A 19,838-nucleotide genomic window follows, 5' to 3' on the forward strand; every position below is an offset into this window, starting at 1 on the left:
CTGGTAGAATAAGTTAGAGTGAGACGAGTATATTTTTTGTCTCGCTCTAACTTATTGCATATCAGTGTGCACAGTTAAGCTAGTGCAGGGATAGAAAGCAAGCCCATGTATGATTAATCTGATATACACTTCCTACTCTTTGTTAAATATTCCCGAATGGACCCCGACTTTTTGCGAGAAAATTGTAGAGAGCAACGATTCGAGTACGATATTGATCAATGTAACAAGATCAATATGGCGGCGCGATCGAGTCGGTCGTCGAGCTGTGCCGTGATTTTTATGAAGATTATGACGAGCTATGTTCGTCGCGGAACGATACTTTGACACGATGACGCGAAACTACGACCGGAAACGCGCGATTGGCCGCTTAGAATAGGATCGACAATGCCGAAAAACTTGGAAAATTTCGCGTCGAAAGACGCCCGGTGATGCTCGCGATCCACTGTAGAAAACTCGCGCGCGCGAACTGACTTCGCGACGACCCGCGAGGAACGAAGTGAAGTTGAGCGAGATTGCCGGCCGCGATTCACAAGAAGATTCCCGATCGACGGGATCAGTCTCGCTCGTATAATCGCGATCCCGGTGTTGGCGCACGCTACGCGATCGGATTTGTACGATAATTAACGATGTAAAGATACTAATTAAATACTCACGCTCGTACTTTCGCGGACCGGCACGAATAACCGCTCAAATGTTGACGACCATACTCGAAAGTCCATCAGAGGGCAGTATTCAGCATTGTGTTCGGAAATATGTCTCCCTAGGGTGAAGCGCTCGATTGACCAATCAGGACGAAGAGATCCTCGTCTCCGATTGGTCGGTCCAATTCTGGACTTTGACAGACGGATTTTCGAACACAACCATGAAGCTGCTTTCGACGTAATATGGTACCCTTTTTGAATCGCTCGAGTAATTCAGCCGTGTAAACACATTACTTTATTTATTAATTAACGTTGCATGTGTGTGCGAGTATAATGTTTGTATGTATTTATTTTAATTGACATATTGTATTTAAAACGCAAATATTATTTCTATTTTCATTATGTCAATTATTTGTAGGTAATTGTTAATTTCTTTTTTGTTCGAATAGCTTTTTCATGATACACATTTGATACAAATTTATTCTTCCGAGTTATAGTTTCTATACCTTTTCAAGTATAATTTCCCTTTACCCCTTTTCTTTTATATTTTTAACTTCAAATATAAAAAATATATAATATCAAAATACTAAAGAGAGCTTCGTCCTTTGTTGCTTTCCAAAAGTATTACCAAAAAATTATTAATTATTGTAATAAAAATAATTGTTTATCAGAAAACGGTTCTAAAGCTCAGAAGTATAACATTCTCGTATAATGAATACGAAGATTACATCATATATACTTCTATTAATTTAATATCTCGTTATTGGCCTGAAAATATATCTTCTAAATATATGCATGCAGAATTAAGAAATAATTGCATTCTTTTTTCAGCCGGAACATATATGCTCGCCCACATGGGTATTGCATTACCAAAAAGGCAATTGTTTCGAATGTGCGACACTCTTGGTAAGTTTACTATTGGGACAGAGTTATAATGCGTTCGTGGTGAGCGGATATGCATCACGCGAGCAAGTTCTCTGCGACATGACCAGAAGAAGCTGCCCATATTTGCCGGAGCAGGAACACACGACGCCGCCACCAGCTCAGGAAACACCTAAAAACGTTAAATATAAGTTAAAAGCACCGTCGGATTTTAGAAGCCAATTTCTTTTAGAACTAGAAGATCGCGAAAAGAAAAGGATAGATGCAGAATTACAACAACAGGAAGAAGAACGACAGAAAATGATAACTGTATGCATGCGTATTTAATTTATTCAGTTTATGCGATAGCATAAACTATTCTTAATTAATTTAATTATTAAACGAGTTGCTTAATAAATATGCTGCCTTATTATAGACATATGTAATACATAATTAAAATTTAATTTAATTTATATATACATATTCAATAAAATCCGAGAAAAAGAAATTAAAATTGTAATACATACTATGTATAAAGATATATGTTTCCTTTTTTCAATTACACATTATATCAAATAAGGCGACATATTTAACTCGCTTAATAATTTTATATATGTATATATGATAATTATTATATATTGTGTATATTGATACACATTTTTAGTTATATGAATGTACCATTTCAGGAATTCGAGCGTCCACCGCCGGATGAATATTTTGGCCACAGAATACATGCGTGGGTGGTTCTTCTGCCGGATGATAAAGGTGCGAGAAGTAGCGAAATCACCAAACCCATTTTTCTCGAGTCTTCCTCTGGGATGTCCTACAATCCGGCCGATGAAGAAACTAACTCGTTGTATCTGGGAGTCGAAAGCATCTGGAACGATCAAAATTATTGGGTGAATATGCAATCGCGGGAAAAGAGCTGCGCGGAAATCAATTGGGACTTGAGCAAAGTCGAATTCTGGGAGCACTTACTTCCTGGTGAACCTCGTGTTGCGCGAAAAGATGCGGATGAGAACGAGGAAGATGTTGGCGTGGAGCGAGATAAGCATTTGGACATGCCGGCTTCGTACGTGAATGAAATCCAAATCCACAGCTTAGGTAACAAATGCCTCTTTCAACTGGATTCAACCTATATATACATCACACATTATAATTATAAGAATATTGATTATATATATATATAACGAGTTAGTTAAAATAAATGTAAATTTACTTAAATGTACATTTACATTTATTTTAACTTCTTGGAAATACGTTGTTAAAGTATAGCACAATGAAACATTCTAATCACATTAATAATTAATTAATAACATTAGAAAAATAATTATTATTAATTACTCATCAAGTTTTATTCGTAAAATTTATAATTTTGAAAAATGTCAATGAAATGTAATGCTAATTGTTCTGAATAATTTGTTAAAAATATTTTTATGTATATTTATACATTGCTTTCTTAGATTTCGAGAGACGATATCCACAAGGCAGTAAGACGATGTTTTACAAGAAGACCAAGGTAGAATTATATGCGCCTTATTTCCAAATGGATGGTTTGATACAACGAGTAACCATTTACAAAGATTATAAATATACCATTCCCGTTCAAAGTTACGAAAAGTATTTGAACAGGAGCGACTGTCTTACGAAATCCACAAAGGATTTTAATACGGATATTATCACGGATTTCTTTGAGAAGGGTCGATCGGATCATTGTAAAGGTGAAACAATTTGGAGTAAAATTTAAATATTACTGTATGCGAATATTATTTATTTTTTTATATTAACTCTAAAAATATTAACAGAGAATCACTATCTCGCATCTGATACTGCCTCGATAGACAACGAGAGAACGATAGACTTTTACGATAGCGCGCAGGTTGATGGATTATCGCGCATAGAAATGGGTCCATTTCATTTGACTCAATATTACACGAATCGTGAAGATTTTCTTTATTATAGGTATAAATTCCGTTCACTTTCTGCAGCTATTACATATTTTCATTTCTATTAGTTTTCTTGAAATAAATATTAGAAATAAAAAAGAAATCAAGTCTTTTGAACTTGTGAATTTTTTTCTATATGTATTGCAAATTTTTACACATAAAAATGTAAAAATATAAGTATGTAATAATTTTGATTATTTCAACAGGCACGTTGAATATTCAAAGGTAAACAAAGATATTCCAGCGGATGGTACATACGTACAATTTCGACTTGTTTCAGTAATATTGATTTTTCATAAAATTTTAAATTTATTTGTTTAATGAGTAAAAAATAATCGACTCTTCTCACCTTGCAGAAAATCATTGAGAAATACCATAGGAATGAAGAAATTCCGGCTTGCAAGGACGTAGCCATCCGTGAATTCGTGATGACGGAGAATGAAATTCGCATTAAATTTCATTATGATAAAAATCAGAGTACCAGAGCTAGTCGTACGTTCATAAAACCATCATTAGCTGATAGAGGAGATCGTTTGGTGTTTGATCCTACAATGACATACGGATACAATGTAATTTTTCTGTATAACAATTATATTGATGAAAAGACATGACAACCCAAGAAGAACAGAAAGATCAAAATAATATAAATTTGATATTAAAAAACGTAATTTATGTCCAAATTTGGTCAATATGTCAAATTGACATTATTTTGACTTTCTATTCTTTTTGGGAATTTATAATTTACATAAAAGATATAATTTAATGTATCTTACAGCCTGATTCGACTGCACTTCCGGAAAAAAGTCTCGATCTCTTTTATGATCTCGATAAGCACTTGAAAGCCGAAGATCATTCCATACTCTGTATCAGGGACGCCGAAACCGAAATCATGGGATTCCTAAAAAGAAGGATCGATGAAAATTCAAATCCGCAGCTCGCCATTTCGTTATTCGACAGAAATCGAATAGTCGAGATAGGAGAATTGGAAGCGGTATATTCATCAATTGTTTAATTACTTTTTTAAATTAATTAAAAGAAGTTTTACCACGAGGATGCTTCTCTTCAGGATGTGGTAAAGGGTCCAAATAAGCACGAGGATGTCACGCGAGAGATCGATCCATTAGGACCTTACTTAGCACGATTAGGCAATCCGGAGAACGTCAGCAAGGCAGAAGCTTATCTGTTGCGCGACGAATGTTTAAATGACTTTAAGCAGTTGTCTATCAATAAAGCGAATTATATTCTACGCATCATCGAAAAGCACTCTGCGGAACTGGAAAAGATGCAAACTTTGTTGACACAGGTGCAAAATTTTTACAGCATCTATTTTCATTCTTGATTCTCGTATTGCATAATTATCCTGATTAATATTTATACGTGTGCAGTCTGTTGATTTAACGAAAACGGAGGAGGATCAAATACTAGCCAAGATAAACGAGATAAGTTTCAACGTACACGTGTTGGAAACATATCTCAATTGGCATAGAGATCAAGTGCCGCAGAGATATAAGATATTGGTGGATCATTTGCGGCAAAATCCTCGTCTGCAAGTACTTCAGAAATAGTAAAAAAAAAAATATTGAGAAATTATACAGAAAGAATATGTAAGTATAAAAAATATTAACTTGGATAAAAATCTCGTTTGTCTCATGTTGCAAAAATCATATTCATTTTATATCATCGAGGAAGATACATTGGCAAAGTGTATAATATATTTATTGAAAGGACCACGAGCCCATTTGACCAATGCACCGACCTGAAATGATTTTGAAAAATAAAAACGTCTATACGAGACAACTTTCTCTAATTCTGATTTTGTGTTATTACCTTCGTCATCAAAAGTGGCCAATGTGAATTTACTAAGTTTGTTTGTGAAGCTTCCACTGGGGGAAACTAGCGGATGATCCAGTTGATCGTTGTTACCATCGCTGTTGACAAATTGACGTCGATAGTCCTCGGCGAAGCCGGAAATGAGTGTATCCATCATTGGTGCCTGAAACATCAATCTTCATTTAATTTTATTTTGTAAAAATAATATTAAATATTTTCGAATGTATGATTTGTACCTGTTTGGAAAATACTTGTAGAATCTTGTAGACTCGTGCTCCGTTCTCTCGCACCGGAAATTGTAGAAACAAGCAAGGCAAGCAATCTGGATTATTCTCGTCCGAGGGTTTCGCCATTTCCCAGCTCAGTTCCGAGTACTTTAGCCCTAATAGCAAGCTCTGCATAAATACATTTCATGTTATTCTGTATCGCGTATATTTTATAAACATTCAATTTGATATATCGTACTTACACACTGCATGTCATCGACTATGTACACGCCCGACGTATTAATCGCAACGAGGACCTGCATATCGCGATTGGTGATCCACGACGCGAGACCTCTGACAGGTCGCTCGATCTGTCCTTGGAAGAAGGCCGCGCCGTAACACGGTAGGTTCCAACAAAACTCGAGATATTTCCTGATCAACTTTTTAGGATTCGCGTTAGCGCTACTACCGTTGTGATTCGGTATTCGCTTGTACTGTTCCAGAAGATGAGCCTCGGGTGCTCCCTTGCCACCCACCAGTCCCAATCCGAGTCCCAATCCTAACAGGAGACTAGGAGAAGCGTGGTGATGCGGTAGAAATCGACCACGGTGTCTGCGGAAAAACGCCAAGGTGTGGGTTTGTGCGTTATAGGGTCCAAGTTCGATCCGAGCTTGTAAGGCTCCTAAAGTGGCGTAACGCACGGGTCCATCACAGGCGTATCGTCCTAGATAGAAATTGAAATTCATGTCTTATAGGAACTATAAATTAATTTTTTTTACAATAAATTTTCTACGCATCTTTTATTTAATGTCACTCACCTTGTAGAACATTGTACCTGGCTTCTGCGTAAAGTAATTCAAGTACTTTAGTATCCTTGATTTGTTCCTCCTCCGCCCTCGAAAGAAATATATTTCTACGAAAGTATAGCAAAGGTTCCTCATCATCTTCTACATGAGGACTGTACTTGTTCACAAGATAATTCCATTTTGCAGCCAATTCTACAGGCTTGTGTGTCGGACGTAATTGAACTTCCATTTGCGAAGAACACATCCATAGTGCAAAAACTGGTGTAGTGGTTACCAAAGAAAATCTCAATAGACCCAATTCTGCCTCTGATTGAACTATTGTAAATATCTGCTGTGCTGTCGCATTTTGTTCAATTTCCATTGTCATAAATACTCCCGTCATTAGATAAACAGCTATGCGTATCGTAGGTCTTCCTGTATTCGAGTACTGTGGCTGATTTGTCATTGCTTTATTCACTGCAAATGAAGTGAAAAAGATGTAAATATATTAAAAAATATCTCTTCTTTCATTTAGATTTAAAAAAGTGTAAACACCTACAAGTGGATGAACTTCCATCTAGCTTGTAGTCATTTGTATAACGACGCAGTGGTTGTCCTCTTTGAATTGAGCAATCATTTTGTTGCTCCATTTCCTTCAAAATTTTTCTGCTTTTTTCTTTTTAATTGTGTGTTACCAATTAATTATAAAAGCTATTAAAATACATCAAAAATTGTACACAAACATTGCGCTCTAACAATCTGCCCATTGACTCAGTATACTCCAGTATTCATATTAATATTTTTGACTTAAAATTTTGCAATTAATATATATATATATATATGTTTACTATTTAGAATCACATAATGTTTATAACACGTTTATATTATTATTACGAAAATAAATAATTGTTTTTGTCACTAACTTATTATTACATCCTAAATACATTTCTCTCACATTATTAACGTGATGAGCCGTGTTTACTAATATTGTTGAGGTCACACACATTATCGAAATTTTTATTTTGCCTATTTTTGTTTTATTTCAGCTTCAACGCGTGTTACTAAGTCCTGCCGCGCTGCCATCTGAACTGTGAGGCTGCAGCAATTTTATTGATTATTTGTATGTAGCTATAAACCTATGCATTTTTGTATCCCAATATAGGTATATATCGTTCATTTTCATATTAAAATTAATATTTATAGAAAATAAAATTGTTAGTTAAATACTTATTAAATAAAAATAAATTATTAATAAGAACCACTAATTAATCATTTTTACAATTCTGTATTTAAATTCATATAATTTTATTATTGAAAGCTGTGAAATGAATAAATTTCCACTTGACATTTAGATTCGAAAATATATTGTGTTATAAATGAGTAAATTCTCTTAATCAAAAAAATATAAGATAACTGATCAGAATTAAATTCAAGACCAACATGTCTTATCCACATATAAAATACTCAAACCTACTAATCATCATGTAATCTCTATTCACTGAGCAACTTAGCTATCATGTGTGAATAATATTATATTAATATTATTTTTATAAAAGAGGGAGAGAACAATAAAGTATTAATATTACCAACTAAAATGATCTTAAAACCGTATGATATTCGTTAGAGTTCTCAACTAAAGTTTTTTGTTGCCATGTTATATTTTCAGATAGAATTAGAATTTTATTTTCTGAATAAGTAATCTATACGTGAAAAGTGTATAGCTAAATGATATTCATAAAGTTAAAGAAATTGTTGTTTTATTGTGTGAAGAAGTTAAACATATTATATAAGCTTAGCTCTTTTATATCAGGTCGGCAACGTTCATCGGCATTTCGTCTATTTGTGTAGAGTAATACTGCTCGATATCTCGAAGAATCCTGATATCGTCAGTTTTTACAAAGTTTATCGAAACACCCTTACGACCGAAACGTCCTGATCGTCCTATTCTATGAATGTATAATTCACGATTGTTAGGTAAATCGTAATTAATTACGAGTGACACTTGCTGAACGTCGATACCTCTCGCCCAGACATCCGTCGTAATTAACACGCGACTATAAAAACACAAATATTAGTATAATATATATAATTCCCTTTTATAAATATTATTTTAAAATAGTATACTTTTAAAGATTACAATCTTACCTCTGACCAGATCGAAATTCTTTCATTATGTTATCTCGTTCCTTTTGGGGCATATCTCCGTGCATAGAACACACTGTAAAGTTAGCTTCTCGCATCTTTTCCGTCAACCAATCTACTTTACGCTTAGTGTTACAAAAGATAACTGCTTGTGTTATCGTTAATGTGTCATACAAGTCACAAAGTGTGTCAAATTTCCACTCTTCGCGTTCTACAGCGACAAAGAATTGTTTAATTCCTTCCAATGTCAATTCATCACTAGAAATGCAAATAATTAAAATAAAGTATATTTATATCTAGCAAAGCCAAATAAAGATAAAAAAGTATTTACCGTTTGACAAGAATACGAATAGGATCAGTCATAAATTTACTGGTCATTTCAAGAATTTCGTGTGGCAAAGTGGCTGAAACTAAAACCACTTGTGTCGCCGGTGGTAGATATCGATATACGTCATAAATTTGTTCTTTGAAACCTTTGTTCAACATCTCGTCGGATTCATCCAGCACTAACATTTTGATAGCTCTAGTTCTCAATACCCGCCTTTTGATCATATCTGTTACAAATTTACAAATTTTTATATTATTATAAATCTGCCAAAGCATATCGTATGTATTTGATAAAAATAAAACATAATACTTACCAAATACTCTACCAGGTGTGCCAGATACAACATGTTGACCATAATCCAGTTTTCTGATATCTTCTCCAAGATTTGTACCACCGATACAAGCGTGACATTGCACATTCATAAAGTCTCCTAACGCAAGGATGACTTTTTGAATTTGAGTCGCAAGTTCTCGAGTAGGAGACAAGACCAGAACTTGAGTTTCTCGTACTTGTGTGTCCAATGATTGCAATATTGCAACCGAGAAAGTAGCGGTTTTTCCTGTACCAGATTGTGCTTGCGCTATCACATCTCTGCCCTTCATAATAGGTTTAATGGATCGTTGTTGAATAGCAGATGGCTTCTCAAACCCTATATAAAAAATAGAAACGCTGTTACTTCTCATGTATATGAAACTTTGTCAAACTATACTTTTCTGTGTAATCATCATAAATTTATCAATTTATAATTATAAATATTTATCAGTATTCATCATTATAGATATATTAATATTATAAAATTAGAATAAGAGACAATCATGTAATGAGGAAAATCTGTTATTTCTATATACATTAGAATTATTAATTAATTATATAGAAAATAGTCAAAGTTAACGTAAAATGTGGAATACGTTAATCGTGCATATATAAAAGCGATATATACTTAATTTTTGCAATCTTATTAAAACTGGAGTTAAAAAATAAGATGCAAGAAGTTTGAGGTTAGAAACCGGTACAAAGTAAACAGTGCATACCGTATGCGTAGATGCCGCGTAATAATTCGTCGCGAAGACCCATGTTATCGAACGTAGGAATAACCTCGACATCTTCGCTGGTTTCAAACTCGACGTTCGATAAATCCTCCGTTTGGGCCACACGACGTGACGATTTCTCCGCCATTTTTCTCGAAGCGTATTTTACGTCTCCGTTCGACGATGGAGTGCAGTTCCACAAAAGGTTCGTCCAAAGTTCTGTCTTTCGTTTCCTTTCAACGAATCTCCTGAGCTTTGAAACAACTTTCGAGTGCTTTGCGAAAAGTGACAACAAGTCGTAAGCGTCGAAATCACGGAATTTCCATGTGTCTATTCGACGTCGTTCGCGTGTATTTTACACGCCAATCACGAACAGCTGTTCAATCATGTCCCTAGGAACTTTTTGGAAGAAGTAAGAATTCCCTAGCGGACAGCCAATCGAAAACGTCCGAGAGAACGTCATCGGACAAATGGAAACTCGCCCGAGTTGGTCACGTGACTCTGACGACGAAAGAGAAATGTGGTGTGTTTGAACCATGAAGAAGGGGCAAGAGCGCGGTAGGAGTTTCTACCGTGATTTTATTGTTGTGTAAACTTTTTCATTTTTTTGGAAATATATTAAATAGCATATATTTAAGTAGTCGATATTACGTGCGAACTGAAAATTTCCCTTTTCTGTCCATCTTCCTCGTCGATTTTATACCAAGTAAGTGTACAAAACCTTCAATTGATTACACTTTGTTGAGATTGTTGGTTATATTTACCAAGCATCATATTTTATCTTGAGTAAAAGACAATGTGTTCTTTTACTGAATTTGTTAAACATTACACACGATGGTCTATTATTTATTTCTATTAAATGTAATCTCAAAATTATGTAAAATATAGTCCCGATGTTCAAAGAATTTTTTTGTAAAGCGTGATTAAGTCTGATAAAAAAATGGCCTAAATAAATAGAAATTCTTGAAAGTATTTATAATATTGACTTTTTATGTAACAAGATTTTTTATTTTTATTCGTTATAGTTAAACCATAATTTAAGAAAAAATATTGCAAAGAGAATTCAGTATTTAACTGTAAATACTTATTAGATTCAAATGCTTTTAATAGAATGGAATCCAGGACTGAGTTTAAAATAAAATTACCACCGACCGATGCGATTTCCGCGGTGGAATTTGGACCAAATTCTACACAGTTCCTATTAGTATCATCATGGGACAGTACAGTACGATTGTACGATATCCATACAAATGCATTGAGATTGAAGTATAGTCATGATTTACCAGTGTTGGATGTTGCATTTCAGGTAAATGAAAATTATTTCTCTACAAAGTTCCTTTATCTGTTTATCAAATTTCTTTTATCACAAAATTGTTTGCAGGATGCCGTCCATGCATATAGCGGTGGATTAGGAAATACTTTAAAGATGTACGACATAAATAGTAATACAGGTATTATACTTTTTATGACACATATATGTTAGAATCTCACAGTGATAATTTTATATAAAACTGATTAGGCAACAGTTTTAGTATTTAATATTAATTTTAGTATTAAGTTTTATCATTTTTTAAAATTACAGTAAAAATAATTTATTTCTAGAACAAATAATGGGTACACATGAGAAGCCAATCAGAAAAATAGAATATTGCGCGACCGTAAACGCGATATTAACTGGCGGTTGGGATGCTGCGGTGAAATTGTGGGATCCACGCACACCCACTTGCGTCGGTAGTTATTTGCAACCGGAAGTAGTTCTCGCTTTATCTGTATGCGGTGACAAATTTGTCGTGGGAACAGCAAAACGGAAAGTTTGTATTTGGGATTTGAGAAATATGGCGGGCATGTTTCAGAGACGAGAAAGTAGTCTAAAGTATCAAACACGCTGCATCAAAGGTTTTCCTAACGAACAGGTGTGTTTCTCTTTTATACACACACACACACACACACATGCAATATATTTTATTTAATTTTTACACAAAACTGCTTATATTGGGCTTACCTTCGTATTTTTTCATATTCAATATTCTTTTAGGGATATGTATTAAGTAGCATAGAAGGTCGTGTTGCCGTGGAGTATCTTGATACAATGCCAGAAGCTCAGAAGAAGAAATATGCGTTCAAGTGCCATAGAATAAAAGAAAATAACGTCGAGCACATTTATCCTGTGAATGCCATTAGCTTTCACTCTGCATATAATACATTTGCCACTGGTGGTTCGGATGGTTATGTGAATATCTGGGACGGTTTTAACAAGAAACGCCTGTGTCAATTCCATCGTTATAATGCTGGCGTAGCCGCGCTTAGTTTCAGTCACGACGGTTCTGTGCTTGCGATAGGAGTTTCGTATTTAAACGAAGCTGAAATTCCTCCAGGCGGCAGTGACGAACGAGAAATTTATATAAGATATGTCAATGATCAGGAAACTAAACCAAAATAAAAAACAAGTGTGTGTAAAAGAGTATAATTATAGAAAGACTATTACTGGACAAGTTCAAATCTCCATGTTTATTTAAAGCAAAAAGAGATGAAAATGGAGAAAATGAAGCATTATGTAACAAATTGTAAATAAATATTTCACTATTTATACGCATTTCACATGCAACATTAATATGACACATTAAGACTAAAATCATAGGTTTAATGAAAAAAAATTTTATAAAAATATTTTTATTTACAGTAACAAAATTAGATTTGTCTTTATAAATTTTTATGATAGATTGATAGTGTGTTTATGTGTGTATGTATATATATGCATGTGTGTGTATGTATACATAGTAGATACATATGTATAGCCATACATATAAATTAAAGAAATAATTATTTTTCAACTGAAATATATATATATATTTTTTTTCTGTTGAAAAGTAATTACCTCTTTATATATGTATAGATATAGAATTGCACATACACAAAAAAAAATATATATACACACACCATACATATGACGAACGAAAAAATTATTTAAAATATGTTAATGATCAGGAAACTAAACTAAAATGGAGGACAGATATTGTGCAAAAAAACACGATTTTAAAAAGACCATTACTAAATAGACTCAACATGTAACTGACTAATAAATAATATACACATACGTTTATAGATATATTAAGTATTTGATACAATTTAAATTATACTCTCTACATGATAAGGAATAAAAACTTTTGTACGTTTAATAAGATTATAAAGATAAAATTATAAATGCAAACAGATTGAAAAGAATAATTATATGTGTGTATATTGTATAAAATTTATATATTTACTAAATGGCTTTCATTAATCGAATACAATAATTGCAAATAAACTACAACATTTTAAGGAATTAATAACTGATTTTTCTTTACAATATATGTAATATAATTGACATATTTCCAAAAACTTTCATTCACAAATCGATTCCTAGAGAACAAAATATACATTTTATTAAAGAGATAGCAATTTATTAATAAATCTGTTTCAGCATAAAAAGATAGAGAAAATAACAACTTGCCACATCGGTCGTAAAAGTTTTTTTTCGACCCACAAAAAATGCAGTTATTTTCTTCCTATCTTTTTTATTACATCGATTTCATTATTTAACTTTTAACATAAAATTGTAGCACTCTCTTCTCTTAGAAATATGTACAAGTCATTTAAAAGTACTCAATTGTATAAGATGCAAATAAAACAAGTATATTCAATCCAGTTCATTAATGTTGAATTGTAATAAATTATTGTTGTTCAACAATTATTTATAATATAACAATGAAAAGCGTTACGTTAAACTTTTTTATAAGTTCTCAGTTTTATTGTCACTATAGCAATTGCAGTCGTTAATTAAAGAAACATTGATTATTCATTACTATGTTAAAATGAGCCAAAAGCAATTATACTGCAAGTAATAATTATAATTTCAATGTTTCAATTTTAAACATATTTTTTTTTATAAAAACTATATATATATATATACACACACAATATATCTCGATATTTTACATGATCTTAAGAATTATCATATTGAAGTTTCTTGGAAACTGAGTATTTTGATGTCCAAAGTAAAAAGAGTGCTATATTCAATTACATGATAATTTAGAATGCAAAATATATCAACTTGTATTCATTTTTCTCAAATCTCGTAAGACGATTTAAGGCAAATCAGAAATCATTTTCATATAATAACCAAATCAACATACAATGCACATACATTATGATTTTTGTGTACTATATGCACATGATGCATACATTTTTCATATCTCTTCAACGACTTCTATATAACATTCGGAATAACAATATATGTATGTACATAATATTTAACAATTTGTACTAATAATCGTTCCCCTGCTGTTTTCGGTAAAACGCCGTCACAAAATAAGTAATTAAATAATTAATCTTCTGTCTTATCATTATAACGCATCTATTGCAATATTACTTTATTTTACTTCAACGACGTTTTTGTGCACGAATTTTCTTTTTCTTTTTATCAAATTAATTTGAGGAGATTTATTTTTCATTAAAATAATCTATGTTAAATGATAAAATTATACAATTATTAATAATTATAATTATTAAGTGCTAATTATGCGCAATTAATAATTATAATATTTACACTTTATATATAATTATTAAAAAATTTATAATTAATAATTATTATTCCATAATATTAGAATGGCAGATTTCTAATATTCTATTATCTTTATGCATCCTCACAAATGACTTTTCTCAATGTGTCCCGTATTGTATCATGCGTAGCGAAGCTGATTCCAACCGCTATGGGACCCTTAACCCAATTCATGCTCAAGCCTTTGTAAAAAGCCATTATTCCTTCTTCCCTATAAAATGCAAATTTTTTTTCCAGGCACATACACAAATGCATAACTTAATAATATAAATTTGTATATGACCATATTTGTTATAAGAGATAGTAGAATGTATGGTATCTCATATATTGATACATAAATGTGTATTATATTAGGAAAAGAAAATTTCTATATCTCTATATTTTTCCATTTTTTCAAGTTTTTAGGAAATTTTAAAGGAGAATTTTAATTTTAAAAGAGATATTTACATGTTGTGTTCTAGATGCATATATGTATGTGTGGTTCAGCCACACTATACATTTCTATTATTTTTATTATATCTTCTATTTATATTTTATATTTTATTTATAATAGTTTTCTATTTTATATATGTAGTTTCTACTGATCATTCAACTATTTGATATAACAAGATATAGTTAATACATATATATTTTCCATTATTATAGTATCTCTGAGTGATGTTATACTTACGTGTAAATTTTCACGATAGTGGACGTAATGGTATGATAATGCTGGCCCTTGATCGCCGATGTCTGCATTCTCCGCCGCACAATGTCCAGTGGGTAGCTGCTTGTCTGACCGACCATTCCAGCGATGCCGCCGCAAATGAGCGAAGTCGAGAATCCCGGAATAGTCACCGTGTACACTGTTCATCGACACGTAGCCATCATCGAACATGAAGCACGCAGCACTTCGTATTTACGCCGCCGGTCGGGCTTGTCTCGCGTCGCTATTAAAGTAAGTACCGTCCCAATATCAGGGGAAACAGGGTGCCCCCGACGTGCCCCATCGGTACCCTGCTTTACGATCATATACAACAGCCACTCTCATTCGTATAACCCACGACTCTTTTCTCTTTTTCGCATGTTTGTTTATGCGTGTGTTGCTTGTGTCTTACGTGTTCAATGTGATGAGTACAAGCACCGCCACCGCCAGCGGGCATCAAGAGAATTTATCTGTGCAAACGAATCAACTCACCAGTCAGTAAATTCCTCAGCATGTCGTACGTGAAGAAGCTGCACCCAGCATACGGGATAGCGCCGAGGAGCGTAGCGGTGAAACCACGATAATATGCGAGGATTCCCTCCTCTTTGTAGATTCGCCAGAACGCCTGCCGTAGAGTCCTATACTCCGCCTTCAGAGTCACCGCCATTCTCGCCCGCATCAGGTCCAACGGATAAGTCATAGTCTGCGAAGTGACACCCGCGAGAGCTCCAGCTAGAAAACTTGCCCATGGCTTTTCCCTGTAAACGATACATCATAGAGATTTATGTGTCTGTAGTTTGTTCGATGAATATATAGGGTGTTTCAGGAGGAATAGTCAGCATTTTAGGACATGATTGTACACATTATTTTAAGCGAAAAAGTTGATATAAACATGTGTCCTATTCTGAATTGTTATAAAAATAAAACAATGTGTACAATCATGTCCTAGAATGTTGATCATCCTTTCTAAAACATTCTACATATATTTATCTTTATAAAGAATTTTCACGTGATACCTCTCCGCGCCGTTCACCCTCAGGATTCTCTTATACTGTTCGTGTGCCGTAAACTGCACCGCAGAATATGGCACGATCCTAATCATGGTAGCGCTATTTCCGCGCCATAAGCTGAGGAGACCCTCGGTACGTAGAGCTTTGCTCAGGAACTCTATCGCCGCTCTGGCAGAGTAGGGCTGCTTCGAGATTTGAAAATTTATCTTCGTACGATCCAACGGCGCTATCGTGGTCTTTGCAAAAGCACCCGCTACCGCGCCAGATACCAAACTCGTCCAGACTCTTTGAGTATTCGAAATCTCCTTCCCGGTGCATTTTACCTGCTTGTCCCGTAACATAAAATTATTCACGTCAATACGCAAAGATTATATTAAATATAATATAAATATATAATATAAAATATAATATTTAATATACAATATTGAATATAAAATATAAATGTAATATAAATGTATGAAATATAATGATTACAATTATGCGAGATATTGTTTCAGCGCGTGTGTAAATAATTTGAAATTTTCCTTTAAACACAGCACGTTCAATGAGTTTTTTCTTACAGTGACATCAGCATCTTGCTTCTCCATTGGTGATACCGATGTGCTAGGCGATGTCGAGGTGACGTGTTTTCCAGCGATCGGCGACACGGCCACCTGAATACAACGTTCGAGAACGGCTTGACCACCAGGATCGCCAGGACGGGTCGCATGCCCGCTCATCTCTGGCGCTCACTTTGCTGCTCCGTTACCGATGGCCTCTCATGTAGATCGACGTCTCGCACTTCGTATCGCTGACGCACGCGTCGGACCAGGACAAAATAAGTACTGCAAAGACACATCGCACACGTTTTATGAATTCTTAAAAATAGAAAAGATAATGAAACATTTTCTTAGATTTTCTAATTCTGGAATTTTTATGTTCAATTAATATTCTCTACAAATTAGAATTAATAGCCTCAGAAATAGAAATAAATGAGATTAAATATTTCAACTTTTTTTAACGATTCTTATCAACAAACGTCACTCCAAAACTGATAATTTTTATTTGTAAGCTTTGTAAGTTTATGTTATACGTATATGTACATCATCTATCATCGTGGTATCTGTAATAGTACATACAATAACTTATTATTGTATAAAATATGAAGTGTATAGCGTTTGATAACAGAATTTTCATAAAAACAGAATGACTAAGTAAGCTAAATAGATGAAGATAAACATAAGATAAGTTCAAATAAGAAACAAATAGCCACTATTTAATATTATCATTTACTGATACTAGATGGATAATGCTGACCAATAAGCTGAAGGAATGAGTTCAAAGTACATATTATAATTGTCTACAAATGCGAAAATGTGTAAAGTATAATGATAACATAAATGCCAATTACAATAAATTCACACTATACAGATATACAGATATACTTCTACATAAATTATCTTCGAAATAATAAAGAATCTCGTCTAATTTTAAGATCTTTTATTATGTTGACTGCTAAGTTTAAAGTAATGATTAGAGATAATTAAGAGCGATTGTTTTTCCCTATGTTATCAATTTAAAATCAATCGTAGTAATTGAAGATTATTTTTGATTTTTCTATTAGATGAAAGAGATAAGAAATATAATAAAGAAATACGAAAAAAATTTAATTTTTTTAGAAAAATATGTCAAATTTGAAATAATAGCTGAGAAATTTAATATTTAATATTTTTTATATTTTTAAATTTAATATTGTGTTCGTACATTTTTTTGAAAATAAACATTAATATAAATTGCAATAATTTTTTCTTATTTTTGTCAAGTTTTTTTCGTTTTTTAACTTCTTCAATTGCTTTCACGCATCCATCCTTATCATATGTGTGATATGATAATTGTCACGTATTGAAGATATATAAATACGATAGAAAGGACATTCCGTTTGTGTCAAACATCACGTATCAAGACTATTATATGTATTAATTTCCGAAAAGAAATATGTCGCACTTTAATTAGCAGATTATCTCATCATAATAGTATATATATCTTATTTTTCGATAAAAAAATATTATATTTAACAGAATATAAATTATTTAAAAAATAATATCTATGTAAAATGCTATTATTTAATAGTGACAATAAACTTGCAATAAAAGTGCAATATATATGTATAATTTTTTTATAATAAAGTTAAAAAAATAGAACTCTATATATAACTGCTGGACGTAATTTGAATAAATTTCGTAAGTGGATCGACTCATTGGGGTATTTTTAGAAATTTCTGATAAGCATTCGACTCACTTGCAATCCAAAAAAAAGTCGATTCTAAATCTAAATATATCTTACACGTGTATGAAAATTGGCATGGGTTTAATTTTCGGAGTAACTTCAATATACATATATCATTTCTGCTTTGCAAATATATATTTTATATTATATTATCAAACATGACGCCGCAAAAACGATCGTCGATCTTATGTAACATTATCGACCCATATCAGAATCTGTGAATGATGCGAGAAAATGTGCACAATGCCGAGAGATAAGTATATAATATGCATTTTCTAGAACGTGAAAACAAGTTAATACGATACGTAAATGCGTGCGAGGTCATCACGTGCAACGCTGTCATACACCAGATGATAGATCATCAATTCGTATTGCCTACAACGATTTATTTTCCACGTTCGACTTTGAATATTTCTATATGTTAATGAACGACGCAAATCGAAGTGTTTACATTTGATCGGTGACGTAAATATGTTAATTAATTTTATTATTTTATATATCACTTTAGTACTTCCTTTATTTCATGTGCGACTTAATAATTGTTGATGACTTTATGTAATATCGTGCTTGAGATCGAGTACTCTATATTTCGCGTTAAAACAATTAATGGACCAACCGAAATGCTAAAAATAACTTCGAAAGAGTTATGAAGGTCAATCGCGCCGTCCTTATATACGAAAACTCATTAAAATTCTCCTCTTAATCTATGAATTTCTAAAAAAAATAAATAAATAATTTATATCGATTTAAATGAGAAATTGATTACCAATTAAAGAAGACGAGTGATCGAATGACATTATAAATAAAGTGCCTGAGGGACATTTTCCATTTCTAGATGTCCTTTGGACTTTTATGTCGTTTGTATGAGAACTGTTGTTAAGATATCGATACAAAAGGAGTATTTTAAGAATTAATCTATTCTTAGCTCATTGTCAGATGTTGATATCAATTTTGTCTTTTGATTTGTGTTATTACGGCTTTTTATTGTTCACGAGTTGGAAGGATGACAGGAAGTGTCATCAAGCAAAGTGCGACGAGTGTAAAGCGGAGATGCGCACTTTACGCAATTGAAATACTGTGTATCATCGTATATTCGTTTGCGACACGTCGACACGTCACGAGATCGATCATCTGCGCGGACAGAAAATACGGAAAATACCTCTCGTGTTTCTTCCATTAGAGCTTTCGGAGCTTTTGTCGGGGCTCGCGATAAATCATCAAAACTCGGCAAAACGGGGAGGAAGAGAAAGATCGTACATTTGCGCGTTTTCTTTTTCCCGTCAATTTATACGATTTATATAACCGAGAATTACACAGTAATTAGCGGAACCAACCTCGTTGTTTGTAATCTTGAACAATAACGTTGCCTCAAAGATCGCCTCGCACGCCCGATCACGTCCGCGACAGTCTGCAAACTGCGGACACTCGAACTCGAGTCCCGAAACTTCCATTTGCGTATCGGGCTGCCGCGCATGCGCGGCGCCATCTGACAATGACTTTTACAAGTGCGTCGA

The 19,838-nt window shown here is 33.3% G+C and overlaps 5 protein-coding genes across 7 annotated transcripts; 2 read left to right on the forward strand and 3 right to left on the reverse strand.

Moving 5' to 3' along the window:
• Positions 1–913: 913 nt before the first annotated feature.
• On the reverse strand, positions 914–7,929 carry Bili (FERM domain-containing protein 8 Bili). Of its 2 annotated transcripts, XR_014925056.1 has the most exons (10): positions 6,829–7,929; positions 6,303–6,746; positions 5,748–6,208; positions 5,515–5,673; positions 5,276–5,441; positions 4,222–4,346; positions 3,798–3,994; positions 2,481–2,637; positions 2,181–2,379; positions 914–1,695 (listed from the first exon to the last, which is right to left on the reverse strand). XR_014925056.1 is itself a non-coding variant. In XM_029298923.2 (6 exons), exons 1-6 carry the CDS (start codon positions 6,917–6,919, stop codon positions 5,164–5,166), a joined length of 1,362 nt encoding a protein of 453 aa, XP_029154756.2. In that variant the 5' UTR covers positions 6,920–7,929; the 3' UTR covers positions 5,101–5,163. The 2 variants fall into 2 exon arrangements, 1 of the variants encoding a protein (XP_029154756.2); XM_029298923.2 differs by lacking the exons at positions 914–1,695; positions 2,181–2,379; positions 2,481–2,637; positions 3,798–3,994; positions 4,222–4,346 and adding an exon at positions 5,101–5,204.
• LOC114927865 (dynein regulatory complex subunit 7) lies at positions 1,456–6,090 on the forward strand. The gene is made up of 9 exons (XM_029298918.2): positions 1,456–1,832; positions 2,189–2,606; positions 2,966–3,223; positions 3,308–3,464; positions 3,655–3,727; positions 3,805–4,017; positions 4,224–4,439; positions 4,515–4,751; positions 4,834–6,090. Exons 1-9 carry the CDS (start codon positions 1,626–1,628, stop codon positions 5,011–5,013), a joined length of 1,959 nt encoding a protein of 652 aa, XP_029154751.2. The 5' UTR covers positions 1,456–1,625; the 3' UTR covers positions 5,014–6,090.
• Positions 7,930–8,009: 80 nt separating the features above from the next.
• On the reverse strand, positions 8,010–10,129 carry LOC114927880 (eukaryotic initiation factor 4A-III). Its single transcript, XM_029298932.2, has 5 exons — positions 9,771–10,129; positions 9,053–9,388; positions 8,743–8,965; positions 8,415–8,669; positions 8,010–8,323 (listed from the first exon to the last, which is right to left on the reverse strand). The coding sequence occupies exons 1-5, from the start codon at positions 9,913–9,915 to the stop codon at positions 8,071–8,073; spliced, it is 1,212 nt and encodes a 403-aa protein (XP_029154765.1). The 5' UTR covers positions 9,916–10,129; the 3' UTR covers positions 8,010–8,070.
• A 159-nt stretch (positions 10,130–10,288) lies between these two features.
• Bub3 (mitotic checkpoint protein Bub3) lies at positions 10,289–13,619 on the forward strand. Its single transcript, XM_029298944.2, has 5 exons — positions 10,289–10,473; positions 10,878–11,073; positions 11,149–11,218; positions 11,370–11,680; positions 11,803–13,619. The coding sequence occupies exons 2-5, from the start codon at positions 10,879–10,881 to the stop codon at positions 12,205–12,207; spliced, it is 981 nt and encodes a 326-aa protein (XP_029154777.1). The 5' UTR covers positions 10,289–10,473; position 10,878; the 3' UTR covers positions 12,208–13,619.
• Positions 13,101–19,762, reverse strand: DPCoAC (dephosphocoenzyme A carrier). Of its 2 annotated transcripts, none has more exons than XM_029298964.2 (6): positions 19,659–19,762; positions 16,620–16,883; positions 16,066–16,385; positions 15,542–15,807; positions 15,035–15,209; positions 13,101–14,575 (listed from the first exon to the last, which is right to left on the reverse strand). In XM_029298964.2, exons 2-6 carry the CDS (start codon positions 16,776–16,778, stop codon positions 14,440–14,442), a joined length of 1,056 nt encoding a protein of 351 aa, XP_029154797.1. In that variant the 5' UTR covers positions 16,779–16,883; positions 19,659–19,762; the 3' UTR covers positions 13,101–14,439. The 2 variants fall into 2 exon arrangements, with proteins under 2 accessions (XP_029154797.1, XP_029154806.1); XM_029298973.2 differs by having other exon boundaries at positions 16,066–16,382; positions 19,659–19,760.
• Positions 19,763–19,838: the final 76 nt, after the last annotated feature.

This window comes from Nylanderia fulva, unplaced genomic scaffold (genome assembly GCF_048542155.1).
Source record: "Nylanderia fulva isolate GAGA-0341 unplaced genomic scaffold, ASM4854215v1 Scaffold3, whole genome shotgun sequence".
NCBI lineage: Eukaryota > Metazoa > Arthropoda > Insecta > Hymenoptera > Formicidae > Nylanderia > Nylanderia fulva.

What these genes read in the sequence shown, in the direction of transcription:
- LOC114927865 (XM_029298918.2), top strand. Translation starts at nt 1,626, where the DNA reads ATGACCAGAAGAAGCTGCCCATATTTGCCGGAGCAGGAACACACGACG. An exon ending in AATCCAAATCCACAGCTTAG is followed by an intron (nt 2,607 to 2,965) that starts GTAACAAATGCC and finishes TTGCTTTCTTAG; the next exon opens with ATTTCGAGAGACGATATCCA. An exon ending in AGATAGGAGAATTGGAAGCG is followed by an intron (nt 4,440 to 4,514) that starts GTATATTCATCA and finishes GCTTCTCTTCAG; the next exon opens with GATGTGGTAAAGGGTCCAAA.
- Bili (XM_029298923.2), bottom strand. Translation starts at nt 6,919, where the DNA reads ATGGAGCAACAAAATGATTGCTCAATTCAAAGAGGACAACCACTGCGT. An exon ending in TAGTCGATGACATGCAGTGT is followed by an intron (nt 5,674 to 5,747) that starts GTAAGTACGATA and finishes GTATTTATGCAG; the next exon opens with AGCTTGCTATTAGGGCTAAA. An exon ending in GGCCACTTTTGATGACGAAG is followed by an intron (nt 5,205 to 5,275) that starts GTAATAACACAA and finishes AAATCATTTCAG; the next exon opens with GTCGGTGCATTGGTCAAATG.
- LOC114927880 (XM_029298932.2), bottom strand. Translation starts at nt 9,915, where the DNA reads ATGGCGGAGAAATCGTCACGTCGTGTGGCCCAAACGGAGGATTTATCG. An exon ending in ATTCGTATTCTTGTCAAACG is followed by an intron (nt 8,670 to 8,742) that starts GTAAATACTTTT and finishes TTGCATTTCTAG; the next exon opens with TGATGAATTGACATTGGAAG. An exon ending in GAATTTCGATCTGGTCAGAG is followed by an intron (nt 8,324 to 8,414) that starts GTAAGATTGTAA and finishes GTGTTTTTATAG; the next exon opens with TCGCGTGTTAATTACGACGG.
- Bub3 (XM_029298944.2), top strand. Translation starts at nt 10,879, where the DNA reads ATGGAATCCAGGACTGAGTTTAAAATAAAATTACCACCGACCGATGCG. An exon ending in TGTTGGATGTTGCATTTCAG is followed by an intron (nt 11,074 to 11,148) that starts GTAAATGAAAAT and finishes AATTGTTTGCAG; the next exon opens with GATGCCGTCCATGCATATAG. An exon ending in AAGGTTTTCCTAACGAACAG is followed by an intron (nt 11,681 to 11,802) that starts GTGTGTTTCTCT and finishes ATATTCTTTTAG; the next exon opens with GGATATGTATTAAGTAGCAT.
- DPCoAC (XM_029298964.2), bottom strand. Translation starts at nt 16,778, where the DNA reads ATGAGCGGGCATGCGACCCGTCCTGGCGATCCTGGTGGTCAAGCCGTT. An exon ending in AGGGTGAACGGCGCGGAGAG is followed by an intron (nt 15,808 to 16,065) that starts GTATCACGTGAA and finishes TATCGTTTACAG; the next exon opens with GGAAAAGCCATGGGCAAGTT. An exon ending in GCTGAGGAATTTACTGACTG is followed by an intron (nt 15,210 to 15,541) that starts GTGAGTTGATTC and finishes GTCGATGAACAG; the next exon opens with TGTACACGGTGACTATTCCG.